The sequence below is a fragment of the Acartia tonsa genome, chromosome 8 (assembly GCF_053477335.1).
Source record: "Acartia tonsa isolate MP-2025a chromosome 8, ASM5347733v1, whole genome shotgun sequence".
Classification (NCBI taxonomy): domain Eukaryota; kingdom Metazoa; phylum Arthropoda; class Copepoda; order Calanoida; family Acartiidae; genus Acartia; species Acartia tonsa.
Window position 1 is genome coordinate 51,333,981 of NC_137267.1, and position 22,075 is coordinate 51,356,055.

At 35.0% G+C, this 22,075-nt stretch overlaps 2 protein-coding genes and 1 long non-coding RNA gene across 4 annotated transcripts in view; 2 read left to right on the forward strand and 1 right to left on the reverse strand.

Annotated features, from left to right (window-relative positions):
- XRCC1 (DNA repair protein XRCC1) overlaps positions 1–22,075 on the forward strand; it is a 163,406-nt gene that overhangs the window by 104,646 nt on the left and 36,685 nt on the right. The gene's annotated exons all lie outside the window — the stretch shown is intronic.
- LOC145327242 (uncharacterized) lies at positions 11,022–13,447 on the forward strand. Its single transcript, XM_080170826.1, has 6 exons — positions 11,022–11,211; positions 11,451–11,507; positions 11,945–11,985; positions 12,377–12,514; positions 12,938–12,988; positions 13,382–13,447. Exons 1-5 carry the CDS (start codon positions 11,022–11,024, stop codon positions 12,962–12,964), a joined length of 453 nt encoding a protein of 150 aa, XP_080026952.1. The 3' UTR covers positions 12,965–12,988; positions 13,382–13,447.
- LOC145327243 (uncharacterized) lies at positions 18,430–21,920 on the reverse strand. 2 transcript variants are annotated; one of them, XR_013882132.1, is made up of 5 exons: positions 20,909–21,920; positions 20,443–20,510; positions 20,146–20,213; positions 19,596–19,714; positions 18,430–18,810 (listed from the first exon to the last, which is right to left on the reverse strand). It is a non-coding gene; the product is annotated as an uncharacterized LOC145327243 (long non-coding RNA). The 2 variants fall into 2 exon arrangements; XR_013882131.1 differs by having other exon boundaries at positions 18,430–19,714.

The window sequence follows — 22,075 nt, forward strand, 5'->3', positions numbered from 1 at the left end:
TTAGCGCATTTTTCTTATGCTCAAATAATCAACCTTTTGCAAGAATGGCTGCTAAACACTTCAAAGTTGAGATATAGAGCTAAAGATACTATTAGGGACATGTACTAGAACATATCAAAGTTTGAAGGTCATATCTCAACCAGGGAGGGAGCACTGGCCCCCCAAAGTCGACTACAGAAAATCCATTTTTAAAGAAAAATGCGCTAAAACCATTTTTATATGTTGACACCTAAGTTTTTAATTTTCAACTTTACTGTACTTTTTCAACAAAAACTGTAATTTTTTTTGTTGTTTCATAATTTCCCTTAAAAAACGAAGAAAATAAGCCATTAATCATTAAATTCTGATAACTATAAGTGGGGTAAAATTGCTTTCAAAAAAGTGCTCATAAAAAAAACACACTGTAGGATCTACAAAAAAAAATCAAACAATAGTTTTTATTTCTTATACATGTCTAAACAAAATTGAATCAACCTTCCATTTATAAGTATGCTTATCAAGTATATATTCTAGATATACAGCATGACCCTCGAAAAAGTATTTTTAAGCATCTGCAGCCCTTATTTCTCAATGAATTATAAAAAAATGCATATGTCCTTGTTCTCCATAGTATTCCACAAAAGTAGATATAAAAATATTTTTTTTACCTCCATTAACACCGGAGATTTTTAGAGCTAAAGTTTTGAAAAAGTGACTGAGGAAAAAGTAACTTTTAACATGAAACGACTTTTTTAGCAAAATTAAGGTAGAAATCCTTTTATTTTTGTTACTAGCAGAAACTTTATACAAAAATGAAATAAAAAATTTAGTTTTTGAGTAAAAAGCATTTTTTTACACATATTTTTTGAGTCTTTTTAGTTTAATGATATTTTGAAAAACTTACTTATTAGGCAAAATTGTTTAAGATTAAAAAACCAAATAAATCTTTATGAATATATCAGGAAAATTGTTTTTGTTTTACAATCCTAACTTTAATAACAAAAAAGTTATAAAGAAAATAAAATTAAAACATAATGATTTTTTTGTCTAAAAAGCTTAATTAACCCACTATTAAATTATTGAGATGTCAGAAAAGTAGGCGGAGCAACTGTCATAATTAATCCTTTTCTCAAATAAGGGTTAATAAATAACCTAAAATTTGCAAATAATCAATTCATTCAGTAGTATTTTTTGCCATTAAAAATTTATATTTTTTGGTGGAATAAAAAAGAAATAATTAGTTAACTTGTTTTTCTTTGTGTATCATTATTCAGTTGCCAGAAAAACATAATATAACCATCCAAAAAATAAGAGAAACAAAAAAAAATTCTTTTTCTCAGTCACTTTTTCAAAACTTTAGCTCTAAAAATCTCCGGTGTTAATGGAGGTAAAAAAAATATTTTTATATCTACTTATGTGGAATACTATGGAGAACAAGGACATAAGCATTTTTTTAAAATTCATTGAGAAATAAGGGCTGCAGATGCTTAAAAATACTTTTTCGAGGGTCATTCTGTATACTTGATATTGTATTATAGTAACATTGATTTATCTTGTAATCGATTATTAATAAAATCTCAATTCTTGAAAATTCACCTCTGAAAACGCGAATGTTAACCTCTAACATATAAAACGCATGTAAATCATCTACAAACAATTGTACAATTAAATCTTATTAAAAGAAAATTTAAATTTTCGTGAATAAGAATTTTCCCTTTAAGTAAAAAATTTAAATTATAAATTTGATAAAGCAAAACGTCTTACTAATTAGTTGTCATTTTTTACAATTTTAAGTTTTAATTTTAGTTTGCCTCAAAAGTTAAAAAAAGATTCACAATTAGTTTTATGGTTACGGGCTCGAATCCCACATAAAAGAGTCATAAAGAAATTTAAACGTTACCAACTGCTGCTAGGTTAGTTTTATTTAATTAATATAGGTTAAGTTTGAATAATGAACGATAGATTAATGTAAATGGTACGGCAGCCAAATTGTCGCCAACATAAAAACCTTATTGACCCAAGACAACCTTATCCAATAAAAAATTGCGCACCAAATATGAAAGATTTAACAAGGATGACAACATTCATAAAAGCAAAGCTCTGAAACGGTAGGACAAACGGAAATTAACACTTGAATATTGTCAGAACTGAATAATCAGAATGTAAATGTATAAGAGTATGTATTGTTGAAAAACTGCTTGATACAGGATTATGTTAATGGACATACTTACATTTTTAGGACTTGATTATAGAGTTGCTTCGCTTATAATATTGTTCTTTGTTGTCCCAGGAATTAGTATACCAAAAATCAGATCAATAAGATAATTAGTTTACATAAACATTTGATATTAAAAAAGTAAAAAAATCAACATGTTTAATATGAACGTAAGGCCATTATGATAATGATTATAGAGTTGCTACGATTTCGTAACTAACTACTACAGGAATCACCATGCAAAGTTTTAAATCGATAGTACAATTCTAACATACCTAAATTAACGAAAATGCTATCCGTTCCGGACGGACGGACAGACGCACTGATGGATGGAAGGACCGACCCTAATTATAGAATAGCCTCGCTTTTAAAAACGTGGTGATTGGTCGAATAATCATGAAGGCATAACCATAACTACTTCCAACCAGATTAAATGACACGTACTTAACGTGTCAAATTATCATAAATACAAAATTTTGTATCTGAAAAATTTTAAGGCGTTTTCATTATTATTTCTTTTCACAGAGGGTTTATATAAGATAAAATATGACTTTCAGAACCTTTTTATAATTCTAGCGGCTACGCACCTAGAGGCCTCTAGGGGCACTATGGATGGTTGGGAGTTGAATTCGACCACCCAATTTTTTTTTTTCAAAAAGAAAAAGTAAAATCCATCCCATAATCAAATTCCCACAATAACTATTTGGGGTTGGGGTGTGTGTTTAAGTATCCGCACCCCGGCCCCCCCCCTCCAAGAAAAAAATAGTTAGTAACCTTCTCAGGACCTATGAGCAGGTACAAATAGGTTCAGAGCGGTTAGCAAGATCTTTTGGTACAAACACAAAGACATCCTGTTACTTTTATATAAGGACTAGCGGATACGCCCGTATAGGCCTCTAGGGGCGATTTCTCTTGGGTGGGTGTTGGTACTGTGATATAGACAGACTTTCATAAGTTAATGATAGAGTAGACTTAATATTCAATTCAAAATGCAAACAGTTTTTTAAGTATTTATTATATTGGATTAAATGCAGTTTTTGAGTAAATAAGATTAGATATATATACTTTATTTAGAAATGGTTAAATATATTAATAATTCAAAACTACTGATTATTTAAGCTGGAAAGTTCTGAAGTAGCAGGATGTCTGTCTGTATATCAGGACACCGAGCAACAGGATGACTGTCTGTTTAATTAATACAATGTATTAATTAACTATGCACTTTGAAGGGGTAGAATATCTGCCTATGCAAACTAGCTAAAGTAATAGGATGTCTGTAAATAGCTGAATTGGTCTTAATAAGACTCGAACCCAAACCAGATAATGTTCTGTGTTAGGACTCTCAATATCAACTGACTATAATATATTTTCTCTTTATTCTTTCTGAGAGCAATTGAAGAGTAATTAAGAGTAACAACTAAAACATGTCTGCAAACTTAAATATATGACATCACAACATAAATATATGACATTTACCCCCTTCTGAAACCATCCAGCTAGGCATGGTTTCACCATCCATCAGGCTGATCCAACAAACTGGGATCAACGTCTTCACTGGGTGAACCTACATCGAAATTAACCCCGGCCTCAAGTCCTTCATCTCCTTCACCCACTGGAGGAGGAGTGTTCAGTGCCCCTCCACCAACCTCAGCCGAGACACCCACTGTTGCCGCCATGACCGCATTACTCGCTGCAGCAGCCACTGGCCCTCCTACAGCAACCATCACAGCATCATCTACAGCCGCGGCAGTATCATTCACAGCCGCCACCTCTGCAGCAACCGCTGACCCATCTGCCGACATTGCCACCTCCATCTCAACACCACCAGCGACCTGAACACCTCCCGGAACCATCATCACCCCGTTGGTAGCCTCAGCACCGCCAGAAGTCCCAGCCTGTTGCAGCTGCCAATATGCCGCAGCCGGTAAGTCATTGTTTATTCTGCGCCGGATCTCGGACAACTCGCTAAAAATATTAGCCAGGTGCCTTTGCACTTCAGCCTCCTTTTGCACCATCTCAGAAATAGCCTCTTGAACCTTAGTTCCCTGCCCTGTCAAAACATTTTCTACCTGTTGCCCCACCTGTTGTCCCAACTTGGTTGAACTACTTTCCCAATTATCAGCCACTGCTGTCTGTATACGCTGTACCAGATAAGAAGCCTTTTGTTGTGCAGTAGTAGTTACCATTTGCTGGACTTCCGTATCCACCTTCCTAATACATTCCATTAGATCCTTCTTATGCGTGGCCAACATGTCTTTAATCCGTTTATGACCGTCTGTCTGCCAAAGTTTCTGTGCAACGTTCAAACTTTTGACTGATTCTTTTACAGCCTCACGAATTTTTTCCTCAACCATAGGCTTTAAAGTTACAGCAACAGAATTACTGATTCAACCTATATCTTCATCACTGAGCGGCGCCAAACCACGTCTGTCATTCTTGCGCTCAGCCTTATTCCTCTCGACTTCAGCACGCAAGTCTGGTAACTCCCTCTTCTGTTTAGGTCCTAAAGAATCTGCCCCAGCAGGACGCTTGACCACGCCCCTTCTGGAAGTACCTTCCCCAGCATCATCATAAGCCTTGCTGGCCCCCTTAGTCCTGACCGACACAGCAGCCTGTTTTGGCACGAACTTACCAAACCTACGCCGTCCCTCGCCAGAACTAGTATCTGCCACCTTTTGTTCAGGCTTGTCCGTTGGAGGCTCAGCCCAACTGTCTAGCTCCGAACCACTCTGATCACTAGGCAGACGATCCCGGGAATCAAGCTCAACCTCAAGGCCCACGTTGCCAACATCGTCCTCGTCATCGTACCCAGGCTCATACCGGGGCGACTCCACCTCATACTGCCTCCTCCGAGACCCTTCTCTATCATCTCTTCTATACACAACATGCCGCCGATTAGCTCTATCAGCATCCAGCATATCAACAGACGGCTCACTCTCCTCCCGCCGTCCGCTGATACCGCCTCTCGTTTCCATCTCCATTTCCTGATAATAATCAATAATATTTTAACATTTTGCATATATAAGACGACATTCAAAACGAAATACTTTACACAAATTATATTTATCAGGGATGCCAAATTTAAATTACTGCCTCCCCGAAGGATAACGAGAAAATTTAACACAGTTACACAGTTTTCCCAAACAACCAACACACAGCAATCCAACAACAACCCCCGCAGCACCAATCACAGCCATAACAAAATGCTGCCAACTATTAGTCAACCAATTAATCGACGTATTATATAGATGTACAAACCAATCTTCTGTAACCTCTACAACAAAAGCATGTGAATTAGCAGCCAATTCCGAAAGTTTAGCCTCTTCCACAGACTCCAACACCTGTCCTATCTCTCCCTTATCCAACAGATGCTCAAAATTCATCGGTACCTTCAGCCAACTATCCTCCAGCCGTTTAGTCTGAACCAGCTGCATTCCTGCCCCCTTGTTGCCCAGATATAATCCAGGTTTAACCCTCACAAATACTGGATTTTTCCTGCACTCAACAGCCATCAACAAGGAAACATTCTTAACTAATCTTGTAAACGGTTCTACAGCGACAATTCTATTGTCCATGGACAAAGAAAAATGACCAAGATAACACGGCAAATTCGCTCCTAAAGTCACATTCAACCACCTTTTTTTACACACAGACACAAGTTCCATCTCCCCTAGATGTTGTACCAACAAATTTCCTACTTGTTTGATGTTGGAATGAAACAAATTATTCTCCCAACACCCCTGTTCTGCCTGCAAAATCCTTTCCACCTGATGGTATGAAGAAGTCAGCTGTAATAATAAAGCACCATCCTCCTCCTTTCTACGCATCCAAGGAAAAAAATTCTTTTTAGCTGTTGTAATCCACAAAAATACATCCGGAACGTTGGTATGAAAATAATGCAAATCAGTCAGAAAGTCAGAAAACTCCACTTTTTTCCCCAGTTTCAATCCCAACGAAAAATGTGGAGAGATCGCCAACCAACTTTGGCCACCCTGATTACTAGCATCATCCGCCATATTAGAAAATGTAAACAAAGTTAAATTTACAATTTCAACAGTCCGAAAATAACTAAAATGACGTCTATCTTCATGTGATTTATTGTGAACTATCACTCGATCAAGCCCAAGCCGCAGATCAGACTCCAGACAATGTGCACCAATGAACTGATCCTCAAGAAAACAACTGTTATCAGGTAACATTGAAATTTGTATATTTTTCAAATAACTTGTAATTTGAACTTCTTGGAAACTATTAGGCACAAAGGTATTATTTAAATAAATACCATCTCCTGTGCACTGAGGGTCAATTCCATACGTCATCATATCATCATACAGAATGGTACCATTTATGAAATAAGTCATTGACCGGTCACAAAACGCTACAGGCAACTGTCGTCCATCTATGTTTAACACCCTCTGTTCCTCCATCCTTTTACAATCTTCACTAGAAATTAATTCATCACTACTAACCACAGCTGGTGCCCCTAAATGTATATGGCTATATTTGCCACAATACCAGGTATGAACCGTTCTGTCGACATGACATTGTACCGCAGGCAGAAATCTCACTCCTACTTTTTTTAACAGGTGACCACTGATTGTCCCATTAAACTCATGCTGTCCAAACACTGTACATTCTGAAGCTCTCAATTCAGGACCGTTGCCAACACACTCCTTTACTAGCACAGGTACCACGTCAGCCCCACAGGATATTAAATACAATTCCCAAATTAAAAAATATTTACCTGATTTGAATTTATTATTATGACCAGACATTATTAGCTGATAACTGTTCACAAGTCCACCCGCAAATATCAACTGATTTAGCCTTTCATTGTAGAACAACTTTCCACCTACTAGCTTTGTCAGCACATATTTGTTATTAAAATAATCAAATAACAATTCATGAACTCTTATTATAATATATTTTTATAATATATATTTTTTTTATACAAGAATAATTATTATCAGTTCTCCTTTCCCTACTTTTTCCGTCCTCGAGTTCCTATCTGAACATGTACCACAGGACCCCCTACCTGAGATCTTAACCTCCTCCCAGTGTCCCATAAATATTTCGCCACCCGTGACCCACTTTTCTTAAAGGACGCCTGCAAGAACTCTCACGCTTTAACTGCTGAAAGACTGCCACAAGTTGACCCAATACCCCAAATTTGAAGCCTTCAGCTTCTATAACCTAAAAGTTCTAGGCATTTCAAAATAGTATTTTATGTACATTGATATTTTGAAAGATTTCCAATGCTCATAAAAGAAAAAACAATATTAAATTGCGTCGCCTAGACACAAAATTATAACCTTATCTTTGTCAGAAACTTAGATTACCGGTAACTGATTACATTTTTACATTAAAAACACCACATTTCATAGTCAAAATCTATGAAAAAAAATCGATTTAAATTGCATTTGTAAACGAAAATCATAGCGGACACAAAGGGGGAAACTTATACAAGCTCAGCTGTGATTGGTTGTTTAGCTGATTCAGCCTTCTGATTGGCTACAGTACGTTCGGTACAATGCAAGTTAAACTTAATTTTTTTAATGATTTTGACCATAAAAATGGGTATTTTTATTGTAAAAATATAATTAGTTACGGGCAACCTAAATTTCTGACAAAAATAAGCTTATAATTTTGTTTCTAGGCCACGTAGTTTAATTTCAAAATTTCTAACATTAGCATTGAATTTCTTTCAAAATTTCCATTGTATATAAAATATCAATTTAAAACGCCTAGAACTTTTTTGTTATAGAAGCTGAAGGCTTCAAATTTGGGGTAATGGGACTACTTGTGGCAGTCTTTCAGCAGTCAAAGCGTGGTATTTCTTGCAGGCTTCCTTTAATTGTCACTAATCTTTCAGGCGAAGATTGCGGCGGCGCCAGAGTCAAAAATGACTGTTCCGATGGAAGCTCAACCTCGTCAAAATTACCCTCAGCTACAGGAGCAGGCACCACAGATTCATCTGTCACTCCCACCTCTACTCCTTCGCCTACAGGTATATTTTCTCTATTAATATCCCACTCATTTCCATCCCTTGAAACTCTGTCATTATCAACCGCAATCTCACTCTCCTTCTCCTGAATCTCGTCACTCTTTCTTTCCTCTGCCAATTCAAAACCATCATTTTCAGGTGACAAATACACAACATCTTCACTCTCTCTCTCCTCTACAGTTTCCCTCTCTACAGGCATATTATCCACTTCCAAAAATATCTCATCGGAAGGGCAAATTTCAGGTAAAGGAAAAACGTTAAAATTAACCTCCTCTCCTAAAACCTCCGTTCGAGCATGAATTTTTCGAATTTTATCTCTAGCCACAACCTGATTTTTCTTGATGGGATTATTCCCAAAAGGTGCCAATTCATACAATGCATCCAAAAATTTCTTAACTACAATAAAAGGCCCCCCATAAAAAGACTGTAATTTCTTGGACACGTCAGTCTTCACAATATTGAAGAAAGCATAACAAACATCTGTCACTCTCAATGCCTCCTTCTGTACTCTGTGTTTATTTTGAACCTCTAAATATAATTTGGATTTCGTAGAAATTCTCTTAATTACGTCCTCCATATTTTTCAGAAATTCCAAATACGATGGATGAAGATTCAACAGAAGCTGGTGATAGAAAATCGAGGGGAATACGTGGCTGACGACCGAAAACCAGAAAAAATGGAGAATAACCAGTTCTTGAACTCTTGGAACAGTTAATCACTAACGTAGCCAAAGGTAATTTTTTAGCCCAGTCCTTAGTTCCATGGTTTTCATCTACTTTCAAAGCAGCATACAAACTCTGATTTTGCCTCTCTACAGGATTCGAATTTGGATTCCTGGGGGGAACTAGAACAGTATCCACCCCCAATCCTTTCATCACCCCCTTAAACACACTGCTTGTAAAATTTGTACCTCTATCCGATCTCAAAGCCCTAAATAAGCCATAGGTAGGTACAAAATTTTCCAATATAGCCCTTACAGTTGATTCAGTTTTAGCGTCAACTAACGGACATGTAAAGACATATCTAGAAAATAAGCAAACCATGATTAAGACAAACTTAACCGTCTGTCCCTGATGATAACATGGAGTCCAAGGACCAACTAGGTCCACTGACATATTAGCAAAAACTTCACTACTTTGAACAGAATGAGTGATAGGTGAAACATGTTTAGGATTACTTCCAGCCTTTTTCAAACATGTAATACAACTTCGCATTCTCGATTCCACAAACTTGTTCACGCCAGGCATAAAAAATCTCTCATTTATCTTACGTATTGTCTCCTGAACACCTCTATGTCCAGAACCATATCCACCATGAGCTGAATCAAATATATCATTATATAAGGAAAGAGGCACTACAGGCCTCTCGACAAAACCCCCTTCGGCCAAAGGCTGTCTGAAAATTACAACCCCCTCTAGCACATACATATGGCCAATAAGATTGTACAATAGTTCTTTTCTGCCCGATAACTCAGCCCTCTCATAAGAAGACAACTGTCTCCTTTCCAATATCCATAACCTTATTTCATTTAGAATCTCGTCCTGCTGAAGACTACGTTGCCAGACAAACTCAACATCCACCTCATCCTCTGCAGAATGTACCTGCATAATGGAATAGATTTGATCCAGAAATGGTGAATCATCCAGGTAAGGATCCAAAATTTTATTATCTGTCTCTCTACACTCCTGACAATCCTTCAGTTGATGTTCCTTACAATCTAACTCAGTTCTCGACAAATAATCTACGTTCACATGCTTAGTCCCCTGTCGATGGATAACTGTAAAGTCAAAACTTTGCAAGAAAGTTATCCATCGATAGGTGACACCATTTATTGATCCTTTAGCCCAACGTTTATAATGCACCAATGAAATACTGTCTGTCCGAACCAAAAATTCACGAAACCTACAAAAGTGTAAAAAATTCTTTAGTGTATATACTAATGCACCTAATTCTCCTTTATAAGAAGGATAATTTTGTTCCGCAGCATTACACTTTTTACTACAGACACCGAACACTCTTTCTACACCATCCTGTTCTTGCGAAATAATCCCTGCAAAATACTGAGAACTATAATCTACATCCACGATAAAAAGATTAGGATTATCCCATTGAGGATAGCCTTTACACATCTCAGTCTTAAACATTTCCATAAATTCAGTCCATACTCTATTCAATTCTTCTGTCCACTTAATTATAGTGTCATTCCTGTGACTATCCAACATGCACGACCTCTTGGCATAATCAGCAAAATATCCTCTGTAATAATTGGTAAATCCCAAAAACTTCTGTAACTCCTTCCCTGTTCTAGGCTTGCCCCAATCCTTAATCCGTTCCAAATATGCAGGATTCATTTTCAATCCATCGGCACTAATAATATGCCCCAAATAATGACATTCTCTAGTCAATAAATCACACTTATCTAAATTCAATTTCAGGTTGACCTGCCTAAGAACTTGAAACAGCGCCTGCAGATGCTCTACATGTTCCTCTGGACTGGATGAAAATACGATCAGATCGTCCAAATAACTGATACAGAATCCATACATTCCTGGCAAGATAGACAGCACCTTATCCATCAGAGCACAGAACAGGCTGGGTGCATTACACAACCCAAATGGCAACCTGTTAAACAAATACATCCTGTTTGCTGCACTAAAAGCTGTCAACGGTTTAGAGTCTTCATCCATAGTCATCGAATGGTAAGCAGCTGTCAAGTCAAGAGTACTGAACACCTTGCCAGAACCCAGCTTCATCAGATTATCAGAAATCAATGGCAGCGGCCACGCCACCCGCTTAGTCACGTTGTTCAAATTGCGAAAGTCGATGACAAACCTCAACTTCGCCTCTGCTCCAGGTGCAGCCTTCTTTTTCACAGCAAAAATAGGACTAGACCAATCCGAGAAACCCTCTTCAATAATGCCGGCGTTCAACCATTTGGTTAACTGTTCTTTCAACTTAGCATCGTACTCTGGATTCAACGGAATATTTCTGGCCTTCACAGGTTTAGCTCCAGGTAACAATTCTATATTATATGTCATTAATCGACAATCACCAATATCTGAATCATTCATTGAAAAGATATCAAAATTTTCCAAACAAATTTTAATAATCTTAGGTTTCAATTCTGGATTTTCTTTAATCATCTGGTTTTCATCTAACTTCAATTTTTGAATAATAAACTGTACTCGCTCATGCATTTTTTGCCCCGACAACTTTTCTGGCTTATCCAACTCATTAATTGTTTTATTACAGGTGACATCTTGATTATCCATGACGAAACAATGCCCCATCTTCACATTTCTCAGCAAGGTAATAGGTTTTATTGACGCATTAACTACATTAACCACGCAGGACCCATCTTTCCGTGGCTGATACACTCCCTCAATGATCATAATCCCATTACCACTTGTCATCTTAGAAGAATTAGGGGACACATACCAAAACCCATCATTCTTTAATCCAGCCACATGCACAACAGCTGTAGATCCTCCAGGATAAAAAATAGTTTTGTCCAGCAACTTCACATTATACTTCGTTGAATATAACTCTCCAAACCCACCCCCCTCCTTTATCCCTGGCAAGGTAGGTTTAGATGGAATTTCAGAATTCATTCGTCCAGACAAAATAGGAATTTTCTGTATCTCCGCCACCACCTGTTTCTGTAAACAGGAATTAATAGGAACAGATTCCCCACAAAATTCAAATTTATCCTCATCCAAACAAATATTAATTTTATTCTTTTTCAGGAAATCAGATCCAAGATTCACCAACCTACTCGTTACCTCAGGTACATAAAATATCTCCGTAAACACAGCTTGAGTTCCAGCAAATCTAAATTTCAACTCGACATACCCAATAATATTAACTTTCTTTAAATCTACTGAATACGCTGATAATTTAGCAGGACAGAACTCAATTCCATGTTTATCAAGAATTTCTCTAGATATTAAAGAATTAAAATTATTTCCTGTATCAATAATTCCTAACTCTTCCACCGTAACATCAGCCCCTGGCACAAAAAAATCTAAATCCGCACAAATAGGCATTTTCGTTATCTTCAAAAACTTCACGATCTCTTGAAAACCCTAGTCATTTCTATCAATATACCTTCGAATTAAAATCTTAATGCAGTATTACAAATAATTAATATATCCATGTTAATTAATTTTAAATTTTAGATATACATCATTCCACTACACAGCAGTCAGCCCTCCATCCGTCACCAGCCGCCAACATACTGTTCGATTTATGAAATCCTGTACAACTTCCAGACTACCGGCATCACACAGCTACACACCAAGCCTTTTCTCATACAAGTAAGTACCTCTCAAAGTTTTAATATTTACTACAACTTTGCATAGGTACCTATCAAAAATATAATATATAGTAGATAAATATATATATAAATATATATATATTGTTTTCATTGACAGCCACTAACACGATCACACCTTGACTGAAGAATAAGCAAGACAGAAATACTTTATAAAGTTGAGAGCAATTATCTGAATACAAAACAGCAAAATTAACCAATTACACATAGCAAACCCAAAAAATCAACTACAGTACTATAGCCTATATAATGAATACGAATAAAAGAACGACCTATAAATTTCATCCCAAAATGAAATTTATATATCGAATCAATCATATCTATTACATAGGATATTGCTGAAAATTGTTCCTAGCTATGTCAGCAATCATAGCCTCATACTGTTTCTCATCTCTGCTCTTTTCAGAATCCACAACAGGCCCCACCTGATTGACTGTCTTCTTCAGAAACTGCTCAGGTATTACCCTATTATTAGGCACACCAGGACCTTCTTTCTTTTCGCTACTTGCTGAGAAAAACCTAGCTTTGGTCTTTCCTATGCGAGAATCAGGAGCTGGCGGCTTACCGTCCCTCTTCTGCCAGCAACTAGCCACTACATGACCTTTTTTCCCACAATACCAACAGATCATAGTTTTAGCCTTCGAATTCAGAGCCCCAATCACGTTCTCAACCTGATCCCAAGGAATATCATCATCCCCTTCAATCCACGCATTATTATCGCCAATCTCAGCCCTGCCCTCCAAATCAGATACATGCACTTCACTGATTACAGGCCTAGCTTTTACCTCCCTGGATTCCTCTAGCTTCAACCCTTCCATAGCCTGAGAATAACAGGACGTTACATTTTCAGGTGAAACGTGTCCAGAACGAGCCCAGCTTATGTAATGCTGACCTCTGCGAATCAAATAAGTCAAGAAAGCACTGTAATCTTCCAGGTAATGCATAGATTCAATGAAATTAGCCATATCTCTAGCTAGATCAGAAAACAGCAAATTCTTAGCCACATTATTATAGAAATCACGCCAAGATTGTCTAGAAATTTGACCAGGATGCATAAGCCTAAACAACCGTAACTTAGCATTGAAGAATCCATCCACATTTTGACCACTTTTCTGTTTCAGGGCATAAAAGTACTCAGTCGCAGTTTCAATATCAGCAAAAGGTATCACCAACCTTCTTATCAACAGGTAATAACCTAAAGCACTTAGGGAAGCATTGGCTTCCGGCGTAATTAGCCTCCCCATCTTCTTTCCTTTGCACTCAAATATCCTATTGTACAGAACGTCCTTGAAAAGCATAGGATCCTCCAATTTTGCGAACCAAGCAACCCTCCATAATGATAAGAAATAATCCTCAAAATCAATGTTTCCATCCCAAAATGGAGCATCCCGCACAAAATCACTATCCCACTTGACTCCTCTTACAAGACAAAACTCCTTAAACTGTTCCTCTACAGTCTGTTGACTTACACTACCGCCGGCCACCTTTTTATAAGCCTTAAGCACTTCAGCCCTTTCCTCAATTAAAGGAAATATATCCAACAATTGATTCTCATATTCGGTCAGACAACTCTCACGAACATTCATCCAATTTCCATTCCCAACTGGACCCAAAAACTCAATCTGCGAAAACTTCAGATGTCCAGGAGCACTTTTCACCCTTTTAGCCTCGAAATTGGTAGAATCCAATTTAGCCTCCACACTCAAACGATTAATGAAAGATGCATTAAACGAATCATCTCCCGTCAATTTGACTGCAGATACACTAGCCCCCATACTTGTCTCATACAAAAAACCGCTAATATCCCCATCCGATGGCAGTTGCGCCACCTTTTTCTTAATAGTAGCCAAATCAACATCATAGCCTAACTTCTTATGCTCATCAGAATTCTTGAACTCTTTCACCTTATTCTCCAGCGGTTTATTCGCCGCCGTTAGCTTATCCACCTGACCCTTGACAGTCGTATGCTCCTTTAACATTGCCCTAACATATTTTTTTATGCTTTCAAGCACAACGTCATTCTCCACATCGCCCAACGCCGGCTCCACATTCGCATTGGCACCTGCACCAACATCTTCAGCCACATCATCATCCTCCTCCCAATTTTCGGGAGTTCCATCATCATCCTGACTGTCAGTCTCCCGAGGACGCTTAGGCGGCCGTCCACGCTTGCCTTCACCTTTACCCCGCTCTCCTTTTTCTCCATCAGCCATATCCGAGCACTAGAACTAGATTCGCCGTGAAATTAAGATCAGAAGAGTTAAAGAATGAAATTCCACAGAAACCTAAAATATAAATCAAGTTATAAATATAAAAAAACTGTGAAAAATCCAAGATAAAAAAATCTCAAAAAATGATCGAATTCAAATTAAACACCACTTCCCCCACCCTTAACTCAGTAGCAGGTCTAAATAACACGTAGCACAATAAGACTGCGCCAAATGTGATATAGACAGACTTTCATAAGTTAATGATAGAGTAGACTTAATATTCAATTCAAAATGCAAACAGTTTTTTAAGTATTTATTATATTGGATTAAATGCAGTTTTTGAGTAAATAAGATTAGATATATATACTTTATTTAGAAATGGTTAAATATATTAATAATTCAAAACTACTGATTATTTAAGCTGGAAAGTTCTGAAGTAGCAGGATGTCTGTCTGTATATCAGGACACCGAGCAACAGGATGACTGTCTGTTTAATTAATACAATGTATTAATTAACTATGCACTTTGAAGGGGTAGAATATCTGCCTATGCAAACTAGCTAAAGTAATAGGATGTCTGTAAATAGCTGAATTGGTCTTAATAAGACTCGAACCCAAACCAGATAATGTTCTGTGTTAGGACTCTCAATATCAACTGACTATAATATATTTTCTCTTTATTCTTTCTGAGAGCAATTGAAGAGTAATTAAGAGTAACAACTAAAACATGTCTGCAAACTTAAATATATGACATCACAACATAAATATATGACAGTACCCTCCCCCAAAATAGTTATAAACCTTCCCTGGACCTATGAGAAGCTACCCTGTTAAGGAGAACCCGATCGGTTCAGCTGTTAGTGAGATCCTTCGGTACAGACAAACAGACACACAGACAAACATCCTGTTACTTTATTATAAGGATTATGTTTTTGAAAACATTGAAAATTGCCATTTAGTACAGCACATTTTATATAGAGTTATAGAGCAGTTTTATTTTAAAATTTCTCAATCTTCCTTTTGAAATTAATTAAAGAAAATGAAAAATATGTCCAAGAGAAACAAACAAGAGTAAAATTAATTTGCGCCTTTGTTTAATTGTTTAATTTGACATGTTTTCATTTAGGGGCGTGCAAGAGGGTCACGTTGGGAGTGCACATTGGGCAATTTATTATACACGTTCCCAAAGTTTTATAATAACATTTTCTAATTCGTTGGCTTAACATCTTTGGGGACTTTTATTGAATTTAGAATGGTTGGTTCATTAAGTTGAGTGTACAAACGTATCAACCCATAATTGTGAGCTACAGAAGAGGTAATTTTGTGTATCATCAATGGTAATGTACATCAATTTATCGGCCATTGATTATCCCTTTAGATCTCTGGAGAGGGGGTTATATTGGACCCCCAGACAAAAACAATTGCTTTCAGACGCCCATAACTATTAATCGTATGAACCATCACATTTTAAATTTCAATCAGAAGGAAATGCCATACTTAATGTTTCAAAATGTTGTGGTGCGCTTCGCGCACCACCCTGGTAAAATCCCTTTCACGCACCTTCCTACATTTCTTAATTATGCAATAATTTATAACATAAATGTTTAATTCAAGGCAACTTAAGTCCTAATTTTATTTTTATTGCAATTAAAAATAAACAAATGTTTGTTTAACAAAATTTCTAAATATTAAAAATAATAAAACAAGGATGACAACATCCATAAAAGCAAAGCTCTGAAACAATGGGAAAAACAAACATTAACACTTGTAGAGTGTCTAAACTGAATAAGTATAATATATACACCCAGGTTCTACGAAATACCAGAAAAAAAACTCGTTTTACCAGAAAAGTGGTAAAGCTGGTCAACCTGGTATAATATACCAGTTTCGTGGTAAATTTTACCAGCAAAAATTTTAGCCAAAAAATTAGTCAAATTTTACCATTTTTTTTGTAAAATTTGACGAAACAAAAAAACCCGTTTTTTGTGTTTTAAATAAAAAACAGCTCTTCATAATCAGTTGTAGTACTTTAAAATAATGACTTTTATACAATGAAGCCTAAATTTAAATTTTTTTTTTTTTTTTCAATTTTACCACTTTTGGAAGTTTTACCAAAAATGTGGTCAATTTTACAACTCTATTTTTCAGGTTAAGTCCGAATTTTCGGACTTAGACAAAAAAACACAATTTGGTCAATTTTTACCAAAAAGTTGGTAAAATTTGACAAGGTATTTTTTTAGGCTAAGTCCAAATTTTTGGACTTTGCCAAAAAAAAAAACTTGGTAAAATTTGACCAACTTTTTGGTAAAAATTGACAAGGTAAATTTTTAGGCTAAGTCCAAATTTTTGGACTTTGCCAAAAAAAAAAACTTGGTAAAATTTGACCAACTTTTTGGTAAAAATTGACAAGGTAAATTTTTAGGCTAAGTCCAAATTTTTGGACTTTGCCAAAAAAAAAAACTTGGTAAAATTTGACCAACTTTTTGGTAAAAATTGACAAGGTAAATTTTTAGGCTAAGTCCAAATTTTTGGACTTTGCCAAAAAAAAAAACTTGGTAAAATTTGACCAACTTTTTGGTAAAAATTGACAAGGTAAATTTTTAGGCTAAGTCCAAATTTTTGGACTTTGCCAAAAAAAAAAACTTGGTAAAATTTGACCAACTTTTTGGTAAAAATTGACAAGGTAAATTTTTAGGCTAAGTCCAGATTTTTGGACTCTGCCAAAAAAAAAAACTTGGTAAAATTTGACCAAATTTTTGGTAAAAATTGACAAGGTAAATTTTTTGGCTAAGTCCAGATTTTTCCAAACAAACATCCTTCTACTTAATGATAAACATCGCAAATAAAATATAATGAGGAAATATTCAGACCTAATACTTTCCAAACAAAGCATCCTTTTACTCAGCACTATTTGCTTTCGTTATATGGAATATGAAATTAATAAAATATGATGATAATGATTTTATTTAGAATTTATTTCATATTATAACATAACAGGTCATATAGATATTATCCAGGTCAATACTGAAACTACAAAAGATTGGCATCCAAGATAACAACAGTCTACTACTGATGCCTAAATGTCGATTGATAACAGTGCCACCTGGAGAGGTAAATTGTAATGCTGCTTTTATGGAGATTAATGTACTGAAGAACAATCAGGCAAGTCTCCTACCTGGAGGTACTCTGACTATTTGGCTGGAAGTTATAAAACCTGGACCTGAAAGTGCAGTATCCTGTCTCTCTGGTGACCTGGAGAATTGTTTTGAGGATCCAGAGTTTACTGATTGTTTGATAGAAACTAGTACCTCCAAATTAAAAGTGCACAAGTTTATACTTGCCTCAAGATCTCCAGTATTTAAGGTAGGTTTTTCCATTCTTACTTGTTAATTAAATTCTTGTCAATATTTTTAGGTAAATTTTTAGGCTAAGTCCAGATTTTTCCAAACAAACATCCTTCTACTTAATGATAAAAATCGCAAATAAAATATAATGATGATAATGATTTTATTTAGAATTTATTTCATATTATAACATAACAGGTCATATAGATATTATCCAGGTCAATACTGAAACTACAAAACTTACTAGTATCGTTTCTGTAAATAACATTTTTTAGAATTTTAGCTTGTGGAATGTTTGGAGCTCTCGAGTAGAACTTAATTAATAAACACCGATTGGCCGGATTGTAATCAATACGCTTTATATGTTAAAGTCAATATTTTTTAGAATTTTAGCTGTGGAATGTTAGGTGTCAACATTGTCGTCATAATAAACACTGATTGTAATCAATACGCTTTATTTAAGTTAATTTTAACTGACTAACAGAATATTCTCTGTTCAACATTGATCGTCATAATAAAACTTATTAGTATCGTTCTGTAAATTATTTGTTAATTTTAACTGACTAACATATTTTAACATATTTTCTCGGTTCAACATTGTCGTTATAATAAATAATGAAATTTTTTGTATAATCTGTGACTGTTACATGTTGAGATGGAACTCTCGTTGTTCTCCATGGAACTGCAAAGCTCCACGTACTTCAAAACTGGTTCAACTCCAAAATCCTGAAAAAGAATATTCATTTTTAAATTAAGCAATTAAAGGATTAACAAATCAAAAAGGCCTTACAAAAAGGAAAGTTAACGGTTTTGGGAAAATTTCATGGAGAAAGTAGATACAGCTTGTGTATGTGCCTGCTTATTAGAGAAAGTTTAATTCAGTTATCAATACATAACCAGACTGAGAGAAACTAAGAATGTCTTATAACGGGAATTTGGAGTTATGGTATGAATTAAATAGTCGTATGTTAGTACTAAGAGAGAGTCTAGAGATTAGAGCCAGAACTGACAATGTCGAGATCCAGAGGGAGGTTTGTAAGAGGTTATATCAACATGGATGGATTACTACACATCTTAATCGCTGCCGTCCTTCCCCTCTGCTGCCCGCCGCTGCCCAGGCTGCCGAACTGGCAGCTGTTCTTCACGAAGTAAACATGCACGAGGATGAATGTAATGCTGTTTAGATTTTAATAATATCCTGAATGTACTGTTTCAATAATATAAAGTAGTAAAATCTAATTTTAAATAGCTACCTATCTAGTACATTATTTTTATGTATTAACTTTTGTCTAACCAGTTTAATATCTATCTAATAAATTTAATAATAGCTTAATTGTTAATATAATTTAGTATACAGTTTCATAAAGGTAGTTCGATGTGTGTCTGTGTATATTAACTTCATATTTGTTATGCTTGTATACATGGAAACTACCTTTTGGGGCCGAGGTGTTGCCGTAGTTGCGTGTAGGATTATTCCAACTATCTTTTATTACAAATAATTAAACACTTACTTTTAACGGATGAATTTCTGATGGCAACAGCTTCATGTTGGTGCTTAAGAAATGTTCCACGGTCGAATTGCGGTCAGCTTATAATCAGAGAATACACCCAGCTGTGTGCGAAGCTAAACCTGAAAAAGAATATTAATTGAAATATAATTTATATATATTTTTAATATTATTTTACATAAAACACATCTTATAATATCTTTCTATTAAGGGTATAAAACTTCGTTACGCTTAAAACAATCATAAACCTTAAAGGGCGAATATAGGTTGGATATAATATGAGCTTATTTCAAAGGTGCTATTATATAAATTATAATAAATAATTTAAAGATAATGACATATCTAATTGTATTAGTCTGTTTACAGCTTATAAAACCTGTCTAACTCAAGATAATATTATGTAATTAGTGTGGTTCCCTAAGAACTCAAACACTCTACCGGTATCACACAAGGCTTGGTAGCAAGGTTGAATTAAAAAGGTTTCGTTAAAGGATAGTCTTAATAACATGGCCTAAAATATCCATGTTCTTATTAAAATTATTTTAACACTTACTTCTATGTAAACCATTCACTAATTGCAGCGCCCATATATTTTCTCACGAATCTGATTCCTGGTTAAGTCTGAAAAACAATATTAATTGAAATATAATTTGTTAATATTTCTATTATTATTTATATATATTAATAGTAGAATACTTTAAATATTAAGAATAGGATAAAAAGTCGTTCTTATATCATATATCAAAAAGGTTTAAAAAATTATAAAACAAACAGTTTATCGAAGTAGCTTAAAACCATGCGTAAGGTCCTAAATTATATTGATTTTTTTATTACATTATTTAAAACTTACTACTAAGTGAGCCCTTCTTTAATTGCAGCGCCCAAATAGTTATTTCTGATGAATCAGTGTTGCTGAACCTGAAAAACAATATTCAATTTAAATATAATTTATTAATATTTCTTACATTCATATATATTAAACCCGGATTATTTAATATTAAGAATAGGATAAAAAGTGTTTCTTAGATCAAATCAAAAAGGTTTAAAAAAGGCTTAAAACAATTATCCTATTATATATATTAATATTGTTCTCTTTTACAACGAAGCTTTTTATTTATTTTAATCTATAGCTGAAACTCAAATTAAAAATAGGATGAGGCCTCGACTTTTCTCTTCCTACTTTAAGTGCCCCTAGAGGCTTCTAAGGGGCATAGCCGCTAGTAAAACTTAAACCGTTAATCGAAGGCAGCCTAAAACCGTACGCTCAAGGTCCTATATTATTAATGTTTTTATATTAAAATTATTTAAACACTTACTTTTACGCAAACCACTCTTTGATTGCAGGGTCCATATACTAACAGCCAAGACTGAAGGTGGACACGTACTTTTTTAAACATCTGACTATCATCTCTTTGATTGCAGGGTCCATATATCAACACTAACAGCCAAGACTGGTAGACAAGTACTTTTTTAAACTTCTGAATATATAGCTCTCTAGGAGTTCTTAACTGACATTCATATAAATCTTGTGACATGGACCATCTCCTGTCAATCATACTTGGATATAACACGTATTTTCTCTAAGAGACTTGAACTATAACACTCATTGTTTACAATAGTTTTCAATCGGTATAGCGGCATTCATGCACATGCTCTGTACAGGTATACAACTTTATATTGAAAAATATTTCTTTTATATCCATTGCAATATATTTTTTTATATTTTATCGATGATATTTCATTTAAGTCATTGCCAAAAATATATTACATTCACATTAAAAAAAATTTACATTTATTTAACTTTCGTAACCCTGTTTTCAGATGATAAAATCAACGTGCTGGACAAAGTTGCCAAACTTTAAAAAACACCTTATGTATATAATATCATTTTAATATTTTACCGGTTAATTAATTAAAACTGCATAACTTATATAATTCATGAAATGTTATTATTCGTTGCAATTTTACGATTAAAAATATAACTGTCTTGCAAAGTGTTTTGCCACCTATTCAATCTGTATGTTGGCAACCGTAACTTTCCATCGGCGCAATAATTCAACTGGACTATATGACTACGGTGCATTTTTGTATTTTAGTAATCATTTTTAGTGAAATTACAGTGAATTAAGACGTTAATATGTATCATTCTGTTTTATAATTCAAATTTTATCATTAATTATTGAAAATTCTTTCTAAAATATTCTTCGTATTCGTTTTTTCTCCCATTTTTGGGACTCTTTTTAGCTTACGTAATATACAGGACTTTTTTAAATGTAAAATTAATAAATATATGTCTTGCACCGTAGTATAAACGGATTGTCGCAAATATAGGAGAACAATTATAAGAATGAAACTACTTTTTTGGCCCAGAGGTGCCGGAGGCACTGGCTAAAAATAACTGTTTTTAATCTTATGCTTTTAGATTTTTATATTCGTAGAAAACCATGCATATAATACGATATGCTAGTTACCTAGTTTTTTGG

Excerpts from the sequence above, each read along its gene's own strand:
- LOC145327242 (XM_080170826.1), top strand. The coding sequence starts at position 11,022 with ATGACAAACCTCAACTTCGCCTCTGCTCCAGGTGCAGCCTTCTTTTTC. Across the intron at positions 11,508-11,944 it reads TCTTCACATTTCTCAGCAAG|GAAATCAGATCCAAGATTCA; the intron begins GTAATAGGTTTT and ends ATTCTTTTTCAG. Across the intron at positions 12,515-12,937 it reads CCAAGCCTTTTCTCATACAA|AATCCACAACAGGCCCCACC; the intron begins GTAAGTACCTCT and ends TGCTCTTTTCAG.